Below are 12,989 nucleotides of genomic sequence, written 5' to 3'. Positions count from 1 at the left end.
TACATGGATTCTTTCAATAAATATATTATAGTACTGTAAATGTGTTGTCTCTTCCTTATGATTTACTTACTAACATTTTCTGTTCTCCAGATTACTTTATTGTAAAAATATAGTATGTAATGCACATAACATACAAAATATGTGTTAATCAACTGTTTTTATCATTGGTAAGGCTTCCTGTAAACTGTAGGTTATTAGTAGTTAAGTGCTAGGGTGAAGTCAAAAGTTAAATGGGGATTTCTGACTACACCAGGGGTCCCTGCCCCTAACCCTCATGTTTGTCAAGGATTGATTGTATGAGCAAATGTATATCAAATGTATATGTGTTTTTGCTTTTTCTTCCTTTTCTTTTCTTTTCCTTTCCTTTTTTTCTTTTCTTTTTCTTTTCTTTTTTTTCTTTCCTTTTCTCTTCTCTCTCTCTCCCTCTCTCTCTCTTTTTTTTAACAGTTTAACATAGACAAAGAGGCTGGGGAAAGGCAGATTTACCACCGGTATTGCATGGAGCGGGCCTCTGTCCATTGTGCTCATGTATTCACCACAGTATCTGAAATAACTGCAATAGAAGCAGAACATATGCTAAAGAGGAAGCCTGGTAATTATTATCTCTGAATTCATCACCCACCTTTCAGTCCTAAATGACATTGGAGTCTAAAACTTTTGTTTGAAACAAAAAAGTATCATCTAATAGAGGAAAAATGGCATCCACTGCTACCACCCAAATCTTTGCACATATTTTAATTCTCAATGTCAGCTCTGTTGTAAAACCAATACTGAGTTATATCCAGAATATAGTAGTGTTCCGTCTGTGCTTGTTGAATAAATGGGTTATGCTAGAAATGGGCTTATGCTCGAGGGTTGTCACAGTGACCTGCTGTGTGTAAAGCAAGTTAACTTTTCTATTTTAAGGAAACAAAATTACAAAAAAATATCAAAAATTTGTGTGAGAATATTCCAGTCCTACATCTTGTGACATTGCATCATTGATCCTATTTAGTAGAAACTTATTGTTTTACTTCCCCCGTGACCTTGAAAGCTTTTCTGAGAGCTATCCCCAGACCTATCCAGAGGTTACAATGCTGAGAGGCATGTTCATAGAATGTGATTCTATCACTTGGTCACAGCTTATTGGTCTAGAGGTAGATACCCAGCCTAAACTGGCCAATCAGAATGCTCCCACAGGAGGGAGTCTAAACAGATGGGTCAGTATGTATGCACACTTGTAGAATAAAAATGTCAGCTCTGAAACTTTTGGCAGTGTCCAGTTTTCTTTTATGTTCCATGGGATGCAAAAAGCCTAATTAGGGGCGCCTGGGGGTTCGGTTGGTTAAGACAAAGAGTTTTGATTTTAGCTCAGCTCACCGTCTCAGGGTTGTGAGATGGAGCCTGGATAGGACTCCACGCTCAGCTGGGAATCTGCTTGAGAGTTTCTTTCTCTCCCTCTCTGCCTGTCCCTCCTTCATTCGTGCATGTGTATGCACATTCTCCTTCTCTCTCTCTCTCTCTCTCAAATAACTAAAGTCTTAAATTTTTTGGTTTCATTTTATTTTATAGATTTATTTATTTATTTTAGAAAGTGAGAGTACGGAGGGAGGGGCAGAGGGAGAGAGAGAGTCTCAAGCAGACTCCACATTCAGCACAGAGCCGGATGCTAGGCTGGATCATATGACCCTGAGATCATGACCTGAACCAAAATCAAGAATCAGATGCTTAACTGACTAAGCCAACCAGGTGCCCCCAAGTAGCCTTGGTTTTAAATCCTATCTCTGTTACTTTGTAGTTTCTTGATCTTGTGCAAATAGCTTAACCTCTCTATAGATCAGTTCTTCACTTGTAAAATTGGGATAGCAAAATAACTTACTTCATATAGATTTATACAAATTAAATTAATATTTATCAATTACACTAGCATCTAGCACAAACTAAGCACTATATAATGTTACGGAAAGAGAAATACATGAAATACATTATAAAAGGGGATCGTTTACTATCCTGATAAGACTATAGGAATTATTCACATGAGGGCTTTCACTAGAAACCTTGACAACCTAAAATTGACTCTGCTGTGGAGTATAGAATTTGTCCAATTACTTAGTAAAAAAGCAGAAGAACTGGCAGTTTGTTCTTCTTTTTAAGAAAATTGACCAAGAAGTCTGGGTTGATTTTGTGGAATCATTTCAAAAGATAGCTTGTTAACTGTAAAATATCCTTCAAAACAATAGCATATTTATAATTCTAGCTCAAATCTCCTTTGCAAAAATGCCCATTGCCATGTGTTACGGGTTTTTTTAATATGGCTTTTTAAAAATTTTTAATTTGTTTTTCCTGCTACTAAATGCAGCAGCCCATGTATTCAAGTCACTAGGTAGTTCCCATCTTGTACTCTGAAGAGTCTCTATCTTTCTTGTCACAAACTAATAATTATTCTTGAAAGCCAAACATGTCCTCCTACTTGAGTAAGCTCTTCTGGGAATTAGAAAGAAAGGCGTGACTTTCCAATTTTCCAAGTGAACAGAGCATTTCCCACACTTTTGGTCAAAATAAAATGCTAAGAGGTAGTTTAGTGTACAGCATGGTTAAAGACACAACAGTGGAGGGAGACTACATGGATTCTACTTCTGACACTTGTGTTCTTGGACGGATACCTTAACAGCTCTGTGCCTATGGAAATGCAGATAAGAACACCTGCTCCATTGGTTCTTGCAGGGATTAAATGAGTTACACTGTAAAGTGTTTAGAGTATTAAGAGCAATAATAAGACATCAATAAATGAAAACTATAATGATCATTATTAGTGCTTTTAATTAGATGTTTCATTGTACTAGTTAATGTTATTTTGGTCACTCACTCCTAATTTCCTATTTCAATAATTTATTGTGATGTTTTATGAATTTTTGGTTCAATGATAGAAACTAGAAGTGTTAAGAGACATCTAATTTTATGTATCTAAACAAACTATTTTTCTACAATGATACCCTCTCTCAAAAGATTTTTGCCATGATATTATTTTTGCTTTTCCAGATGTAGTTACTCCAAATGGCTTGAGTGTTAAGAAATTTTCGGCAGTACATGAGTTTCAAAATCTACATGCCATGTACAAGGCCAGGATCCAAGATTTTGTTCGAGGTCATTTCTATGGGTATGCTCTTCTTTATTTAAAAAAGAAATAGCGTGTGTTTTGGGGACCTATGGCATAGAGAAAACAAGACTGTTATAGTAAATGTTTGTCTTTCCCAGCTCTCTTTGAACTTTAACAGAATTCATTTGTACATTTTGTTGCTGTTGCCTTATTTCATTTGAAACTGTTTTGTTTTGTTTTAGTCATCTGGACTTTGATCTTGAAAAGACTTTGTTCCTTTTCATTGCTGGGAGATATGAGTTTTCAAACAAAGGTGCTGACATCTTCCTAGAAGCCTTATCCAGGCTTAATTTTCTGCTGAGGGTAAGAATGCCTTAGTAATGCCACACGATACTTTTATAGGAGGACTTTCTTCTGTGGAAAGTAAAGAACTTTCTGGCTTCTTAAGAACTTTCCAAGAGATATGTGGTTGTAAATACTTACAATGTCAACCTTATTTTAAAAATGGCTCTAGTCTTTCAATTTACAGGTTGGGATCACCACGTTGTTCATTTGTTTATCTGCCTATGTTATCAGATATTTTAAAGAGAGAACCACAAGATTATTGTGATATATTTTAATATGACATTATGACATTCCTTCCCCTGTCCCAAGAGTTAACCAGTTGAAAGATAAATATGAAAAAGTCAAGCAAATGGAGAACAAAATTTGATGTTTTTAAAACTGATAAAAACTTGAATGGAAGATGTGGCTTGGTATATGGCACCAATAGGCTTCCGGATATTGAACCTTACTATTAGACCTAGCTATCTCACCATATTGCTGTCCTCCCTCAACCAAAGAAGGCCTTCAGAGGAACCTGTGCCATACAGCTGGCAACCAAACAATTTCTCTCCGTACATCAGGGCAGCCATACACAAACTATTCCTCTCCCTACTCACCAGCCATACCCCCTCCCTAAGATTAAGAGCCTTCAACTATGAAACCAGGAGATATCCCACCACATGGAAACAAGGAGGGGAAAGGAGGTTCCTACTTTCATGCAGATTCAGTTTTTGCTCAGGAAGGTGGGACTTAATATAGCTTCCCAATTAAGCCAGCAGTAAAACCTGTGCCAATAGAAGCAGCTATACAAAATGGTACCATGTAATAGCTAGTGATTAAAATTATTGGCTTATATTCTAATCCTATCATGTAGATATAGAATAAATAACAATAAGCTACAGGAGACCAGTGTAGAATTTCAATCTTACTGAGATACCAAGACAATTTAAACTTTCCTGAGCTCATACTCTTCTCCAGTTAATATTTTTTCTTGGACATAAATTTATTTTTGCCTTAGAGCAGATATCGTACCAAGTATACTAAAAGATTCACTGATACCACTTAATAAGGAAATAATACATTAATAAAAATCCAATTCTAAAATAGGACTGAAGACCACATAGATTATTCTAGAATAGGCTAGAATAATCTAATTCCATTATTTCCTGGTATGTATCTATTCAACAAGCTTTATAGATGGACTCAAAGTTATGTCAAACATATATCATGTTTAGGGACATGATTAATCAATTTATCTATACATTTATTAAATAGTCACTTTATTTTTAAATATGAAAAAAAAGCCAGTTGCTATTCTAGACATCAAAGATAATTACAATACTTGGAGAAATTAAAAGAAAGTATTCTCTTTCATATAGTACATTTATTCTTTCATAGAACATTGGCTTCTCTTGAAGAGTTTCCTATTCTATGACTTCCATAGATTTTTAAAAATAGAACGTAATTAATAGACTCTTGAAGGGGCCACAGAGTTTGTGGTGCCCACACTTTGGAGATAGTAATTTCCAGACTACATGAACATTCATATGTTCATGGTTTTTAGTAAGTTTATGCTTCCATTCTCACGACTGGATGTATCATTTCCTTCTGAGACATGCTAGGGAAAGGGGAAAGCAAACAGAGTATAGAATCAAAAAACACCAGTTTTAATCCCAACTTTACCAATAATCTGTTGTAGGAACTTAGACAATTGATACCATCATGCCTCTCTTTCAGTTAGTAAGATGAAAAGAGAGCCGTCTATTGTGCACAGTTATTGTGAGAATGGAGTTAAGTTATGCATTTAAAGCATCTAGCACAGTGCCTGCCACACCAGAAGTGCTGAGCACATTTTCCTTTGCTTGTTCCTGGACTTTAAGACTAAAAAACCAAAATGTAGCATTATGATAAGACATGTAACAGGAAAGTGTAAATACTCTTTTTGTGCAAATCAAAGTGAATAAAAACTAGAAAAAAAATAGAATGAAACAAAGCCAAACTCCCATTAATTTTCCAATATGAAATTTTAAAGACAGCTCAGATTGATGTGACTTTTTTTAACCACAGAAAAGCACTATGATATCACTAGCCATTGTTATATATTTTAGCTGCTTAATGAAAATATTTTATGTTTGAATTTTCAAATTGTTAACCAGCAGTTCTCGACTGAAAGCCAGATTTAAATTTCTGAGTAAGCTTCAGGAAGGTGGGTTTAATGTCTCTGTAAATCATAAATAAGTATTCCTTTTATCTAAAGATAATTTAAAACACTATATACTTTTTAAAGTTTAAAGTCTATCTGTTGACGTTTTCTTTTATCTTTGGTAGTTGACGTGTTATGTTTCCTAATCCCTCATTAGATGCATAAAAGTGACGTCACGGTAGTGGTATTTTTCATTATGCCTGCCAAGACAAATAATTTCAACGTGGAAACACTGAAAGGCCAGGCAGTGCGGAAACAGCTATGGTAATCTCACGTTTTGTGAATGTTCTCAAGCAATAAGTGTAAAGAGATTTTTTTGACATGCATAATTTCTGATATATCTCCTTGACTGTTTTATTCCTTGCGATGATTATAGCACAAGGAGTGCTGGACAGCCTTACAATGATTATAGCACAAGACACTTAAGTGTCTGCCTTCAGCTCAGCTCATGATCCTGGGGTTCTGGAATTGAGCCCCACGTCTGACATCCTTCTTAGCAGACGGTCTGCTTCTCCCTCTCCCTCTGATCTACTCCCCGTTCCTGCTTTCTCTCTCTCTTTCACAAACGAATAAGTAAAAAAAAAAATAAGTAAAGATTATTATAGCACAAATGCTACTTGTTTCTCTTCTTATAGGCTACTATGTCATATTATGTAGTGCCTATCAAACTGTTACTATAAAAACTTTGGAATGAGCCACCATGGACGGATAAAGCCTCTGCAGCAATCTTTAACGATGGGTTGAATTTTAAAAAATTTTATTGTGAAAAGAATTTTTTTAATGTGAAAATTTTAATGTGAAATTCACATTAAAATTTTTTAATGTGAATTCCACAATAAAGAGATTTGTATAATGACTCCCTACATGCTCATAGCCCAGATTCTACAATTATCAATGAATTACCCATCTTGTTACACCTATACTTCCATCCATTCCCCCGCCCTGCTGTCCACATTTGCCCTAATTTCATCAAGTCAAAAAATGTCAAGCTCTGTGGGCTGCTCAGGGTGTTCTGGTGCCTCAGCTCTGGAGATTTTAACTCAAGCTAAACTGGCAACTAGGAAACACAGTAGAGGAGGTTCTACAAAAGAGGCCTGTAATTTCAAAGAATATAGTGACAAAACATCAGCATGGCCATGGCAAACAAAGATTTTGAATTGGGACCCTATTTAAATTAAAAATCTTTCAATTCATACAGGGACATTGCACATTCTGTAAAGGAAAAATTTGGAAAGAAACTCTATGATGCATTGTTAAGGTAGGTGCTGGGAGTACTTAACACTTCAAATATTATAGGGTTTCCCTATTCAAATTTAACAACTTAAACGCTATAATGTATTTCTTTTAATCCAGATGTAAAGGAATGAGTAGCCTTTGAATATGTATTATATCATGTGAACAGATCTTGTTTTATCCTTCATCTGACAAATTCTTAAGATAGGTTGTACAAATGAGAACATATTCACCTGTGCAAATAGGTTCTAATTCAATGGAACTCTCATTAAGGGTTAATATATCAATGCGAAACTGAGGAAGATTTCGTGAGTTTTTTAAGTCAAAATATATGTTGACTTTATATATTAAATACACTTACTTATATATTAAATTAAAATATTTAGTAACATTAAATAATGTTAATTAACCTATATTTACTTAATGAATAATAAACATTTAAATATGTAATAAAATAAATGAAATATAGATGTATAAAATCTAATCAAATCAAACTAAAATGTATTATAAAATAATGATTATACATAAAATATATGGATTATGTTATAATATGAAGAGAAAGCTCTGCTGTCTCCTGACTGACGATGGCAGGCATGCATCATTTCCTTTTACCAGTTATGTCACTTAAAGACCTTTATGTCACATAAACATAGATAGTTATGTCCACTTTAGAACATAGTACTCAAGAGTAGGCAAAATATAGTGATATTCTCCTCCTGGTGATTAACATTAATACTTTAAAAATGAATTTTAATTTTCTTTGATGCTATTGAAATTGTTTTTTAATCAAACTTCTTCATGTTTTAGGAATTTGTCTATGAGCTTCATCAGGAAATCATGTTTGCTTTATAATTATTTTTAAAGTGTTTAGAACGCTGTCTGACACATAGGTGGCATTAAATTAGTGCCAGTTATTTTTATTTTATGATGAACATTGTTTTCCCCACAGAGGAGAAATTCCTGACATGAACAATATTCTGGATCGAGATGATGTAACAATTATGAAAAGAGCCATCTTTTCAACTCAGGTAACAAAGAGTGCCCATTCCTTCCCAAGGTTGTTCAAATCTATTTAGATCAATATTTTAATTTACTGGAATGAGCCAGTTTGGAAAATGTACAAACCTGAGAACTAGAGAAGTCATTCTTATGCATTCACCTAAATGATAACTTTGCTTTATTTTCTTTTATGAGTGCTTCTCAAGGCTCCTTTAAAAAATGTCATGGAACTTATCTTGTATCCACTTTAAAAATTTCTATTTTTAGAAAGAAATAAATATATCTTTTTGAAAAACTGTGTATATTGCAATGGCAACAAAATTGTCCCTAAAATTTTCTACATATAGAAAAAAGCTTGGCATTTTGAGTCATGATAGAGAAAAGGTGAATATCTCTCGGTTGAGCGGACATTGCAAAAATGCAAGATAGGCATGTGCCGACAGCTTGTCATAACAGTGAGGCAGCAGGCACCGTCAGAGGACAGCCTTGCTAGAAGGATCCAGGAGAGGAGTTCATCTTAAGATTTCAGGACACATTCATTCCAAACAAGTCCTAAAAGTAGTCAAGAAGTGTAGGCCTTTCTTATAGTGGCTGCAGGTGAGAAACAAAAGTATCATGTGTTCACAATATCTGAAGAAAGTTCTTCAACCTATTATCCTTCTCTGGAACCCACGCAAAACTTAGTCATCATCATTAGTGTCATCCCACAGGATGGAAGGCATAAAGACTGGTTGACATGTTGCCAATGACCTATTGTTGACGTTAGTCACACTTATTAATTCTTTTCACCACTGACATTTTCTTTCCTCTATGACTTCAGCGACAGTCTTTGCCTCCAGTGACCACTCACAACATGATTGATGACTCCACTGATCCCATCCTCAGCACCATTAGACGGATTGGACTTTTCAACAGCCGCTCAGACAGAGTCAAGGTAGAACTAATTGTTTACAGAGGGCACTTCAGAAGGATATAGAATATACTTCTTCAGAGCTTATTAGAAGCTTCCTGGGTTTGTTTTGACACCTATCAAATGATATTTCTAAAAAAAAATTAATTCTGTTTCCTGTCTTGGGTAATTAAAGTATAATGATTGTTTTTGTATCATTCTCAACATTGTACAATATTGCCGGTAAAAATAGGGAAATTGCCTAATTTTTAATGATATGAATATATTCTAAGAATTACTTTAATTAGTGAATCTCTGAGATGAATATGAATTTTCTTCTTTCTTCCTGATAAGTTCAATACTATGAGAAGCCTCCAGTTTCAGAGAATATGGCTAATGATATTTTTATAGAATTTTCTACAGGCCAATTCATTGTTTTGATGCTTGAGTTTGTAAATGATTAAGCACAGTGTGAACTGTGTGGATAAGACCTGGTTTCTGCCACTGTGGAGCTTAGCCTCTGTGATGTGTCCTGAGGGTGTACTGGGTTCCAGGCACAGTGCTAGGTGTGGGACATAAAAGGGGACATGTGAACAGACAGTTGCTTATCTCTACTCAATTCCATTCACCAGTATTCCAGATCACATTTTCAAAAGAGTTTACCAATCTTTTCAAAGGTCCCACTTTTTCTTCTTTCTTTCACCTTTAGCAGTTGACCTGAGAATTCAATGAGTTATAAACCTTCAGTGACCCTCACATAAAGATTTTGGCCTATTCTTACTTCTTTTCACTTAGGTTCTGAGGATTGCTCTGGGATCTCATTCCCTCTGACGTTCTTGGGAAACTTACCTTTTTAACCCTCCCTTATACAGCAGGTTTACTAGCTCCTTCCCTTGCTGTCTACAAATATTTCTTAAATTTTCTCGCATTAAAAAGCAAACAAACTTTGCCTTAACCTGGTCTTCTCTTGATTTTGAAAAATGTTTTGGTATTTTCTATTCTTCTCTGCAAAATTTCTTGGAATAGTCTACTTGTAAATTCATCCCTCACCTTTCATTCACTCCTTGATATAGCTGTGAATGCATGTGGTAGAGGGAGACAAGCTATGGACCTCCTGTTACAGGAATGTGAGAGATGATAAGGGGCCCTTACAAAGGCCATGTCAGAAGTGTTGGAGAGGATGGAATAATGGGAGAGGTGGTTACATATAGAAAAGATCAAACTTAGTGACCAATGCTCATTGGGAGGGGAAAAAGAGGGAGAAGGCAAGGATCATAGCCTCCTGGCTTCTGTATTTAGTCAACACTTTCTAAAAACTAAGGAATGATTTTATCAGAAGTTGGATTGAAGACTGCATCATGAATTGACTTTGGTGTTTGTAGATTGAGTTTGAGTTATGTGTGAGCTACTCAAGTTGAGATGTTTCATGGGTACTTAGAAAACAAAAAAAAACAAAAAAACAAAAAAAAAGAAAACATAGGGCAGGGATCCCTGGGTGGCTCAGCAGTTTAACTCCTGCCTTCGGCCCAGGGCATGATCTTGGAGTCCCAGGAACGAGTCCCACATCGGGCTCCACGCATGGAGCCTGCTTCTCCCTCTGCCTGTGTCTCTGCCTCTCTCTGTCTTTCATGAATAAATAAATAAAATATTAAAAAAAAAGAAAACATAGGGCAATCATGAAGGGAGCTATATCAGTGCAGAGGCAGCAGGGGATACCTGCCATGCTGGAAGACCAGGCTGAATGAGCAGAGAAAAGTGTTGACCCAAGAATACCTTAAGATTGAAGAGGAGATTAGAGGAGGAAAAGTCGAGAAAAAAAGGAGCGAGAATTAGAAGAGAAAAATATCTCAGAAATCAAGGCAGGAAAATTTTCATGGTAGTAGATAGCAGCAGCTCATAGTTCAGAATTAAATGATACAAGCTGTTTACAAGATGTCCCATGCCATGCTATCCCATCCATTTAAAATATATTCTCCACACACGCATGCATGTGTACATAGACACACACATATGTGTGTATATTTCCCTGTGTCATAGAATTATGGGTGACTTTTATTTACTCATTTGTATTTCTGCATTTTCAAAATTTTTACCGCTAGCACACATCCAATAATAGGCAATAGGCTACAAATTTTTCCTTGGAAATCCAGAGATGTATCTCCCAAGAGTGCTCCATCCTTACATTTTTCAGCATGATTGGATCTGCAGACACTTACCTCATGTCAGAGTGTATCAGCACTAACTTGACCTCATTCTCATGTAGTTTAGACCAGTCCTTCTCAATTTTTTTTCTCTTGGAAAGGAAATAGTGGTGGAAAGAAAGCCTATTATTTTCTTGTAGCTTTTTGTTTTACAGAACTTTGCATGTCACACTTGTATTTAAATCTGCAGCTCTTCCCTGAGGACTTGTCTGGTGTCTGGCATGTAATCTGTACAATAAATATAGATGGAACAGGGGGCATGGAGCCATACCTGTGGTTCATGCTTTCTTTGCTCTTGGGAAGATTGAGCCTGGAAGGTCCCTTGAAATTGGGAGCTGTAAACAAAGTAGGCTTTGCTGATCTATGTGTTTTTTGTTTGTTTGTGTTTTATTTTTTTTATTTTTATTTTTATTTATTTATGATAGGCACACAGTGAGAGAGAGAGAGAGGCAGAGACATAGGCAGAGGGAGAAGCAGGCTCCATGCACCGGGAGCCTGATGTGGGATTCGATCCCGAGTCTCCAGGATCGCGCCCTGGGCCAAAGGCAGGCGCCAAACCGCTGCGCCACCCAGGGATCCCTTGTTTGTGTTTTAAAGTATGGTAACAGTGAAGCAATTTCTCAGGAATGGACAAGTACATTATTTCCTAAGTATGTTAAATACTTCATCCCTCTGTGTCTTTGCTGGTGTTACTCTCCCTTTCTGAAGTGCCTTATCTCAGCCATTCTAACAGCTCCTTTGAGATCTGACCTAGAAGTCATCTCCTCCTTGTGTTGGTCCATAACATGCATCCATCTACTCCAAGCAGAACAATTGCTTTCTTATCTGCATTCTCAAGATGCTTTATATCTACTGCAAATATAGGAATCATCGCTCCAGATTATTTGCATTTTTAAAATATGTATGTCTATCCCTCCGGTGAGACTGTGAGTTTTTGAGGCAGTGAATGTGTTTCATATAAATTTTCTCAGTTTTGGGGCAGTCCCGGTGGCTCAGTGGTTTAGTGCCGCCTTCGGCCCAGGGCATGATCCTGGAGACCTGGGATCCTGCCTCGGGCTCCCCACATGGAGCCTGCTTCTCCCTCTGCTTGTGTCTCTGCCTCTCTGCCTCTCTCTCTGTGTCTTTCATGAATAAATACAATATTTAAAAAAAATAAATTTTCTCAGTTTTCATCCTCTGAGAAGCAGACACCAAGACAGGATTAGATGTGAAAACACTTAATCAGCAAAAATGCCTGTGAAGGATAGAGATTGAAAACAAAAGCAGGCAGGGAGAAGTAGTCAAACACCGTGGAAAGAGGCGAGGAAAGATGACGAGGGAAGGCCCACAGACTGCAACCCAGTTCTAAACACCTCTCAACCTTTATTTTCCAAAAGGAAAGTCAAATATCATTAACAAAAACTAGAATTAATAAAAATTAACAAATAGATGAAAAATATACACACGCAGCAGCACTGTGTAGTGACTCATAAAGAGAAAAAGCAGACTACTAACGTGGCTGGTCAGTTAGGGGAAGGAAACACACACACACACACACACACACACACACACACACACACACACACAGAGGCATGTGTACCTCTGTGCCCACCAAAAAGAAAAAAAAAAGTTTTCAACAGTACAATCTATAGCTAACACAAATTCAGAATTATTTTCCAGTACTTCCTTTCTTAATACAAAAGATGTCCGTGTGTGTGTGTGTGTGTGTGTGTGTGTGTGTGTGTTGTGGTTTACTGTTGACTTATTTTGAATATATTAACATTACCACATTTATCATTTCCCTGTGTCTGAACTTTTCCTTTATGTTTTACTTTCATGTGTTTCATTCACCTACCAGTTTCAGGTTGATAGGCAGATGGGTGCCTTATTCTATGAGCAATTGAATGCAATAATTTTAATAGGGATTCATATTAGTAGGAGTAGAGATTTTCCAAACAACCGTTGCCCATTAAAAGAGTCACTGGTTATGCAGAAATGAGTTAGCACAGTATCCATCTCTGCCAGGTCCATAGGCTAGGGCAGCTGCTGTAGCTGCTCCAGAGGGGAGGCAGTTGAGGCTGTCAA

General features: G+C 36.5%; 1 protein-coding gene across 2 annotated transcripts in view; it reads left to right on the top strand.

Moving 5' to 3' along the window:
• GYS2 (glycogen synthase 2) overlaps positions 1–12,989 on the top strand; it is a 50,519-nt gene that overhangs the window by 22,198 nt on the left and 15,332 nt on the right. For both annotated transcript variants that reach the window (XM_041736495.1, XM_041736496.1), the window contains exons 5-11: positions 448–592; positions 3,019–3,136; positions 3,319–3,439; positions 5,761–5,867; positions 6,802–6,861; positions 7,786–7,864; positions 8,656–8,769. In XM_041736495.1, coding sequence (XP_041592429.1) covers positions 448–592; positions 3,019–3,136; positions 3,319–3,439; positions 5,761–5,867; positions 6,802–6,861; positions 7,786–7,864; positions 8,656–8,769 — 744 coding nt within the window. The remainder of the gene's footprint in view (positions 1–447; positions 593–3,018; positions 3,137–3,318; positions 3,440–5,760; positions 5,868–6,801; positions 6,862–7,785; positions 7,865–8,655; positions 8,770–12,989) is intronic.

Source organism: Vulpes lagopus, chromosome 21 (assembly GCF_018345385.1).
Source record: "Vulpes lagopus strain Blue_001 chromosome 21, ASM1834538v1, whole genome shotgun sequence".
In the NCBI taxonomy this organism is placed as follows: Eukaryota; Metazoa; Chordata; class Mammalia; order Carnivora; family Canidae; genus Vulpes; species Vulpes lagopus.
This window is presented reverse-complemented; position numbering and strand designations above follow the sequence as displayed.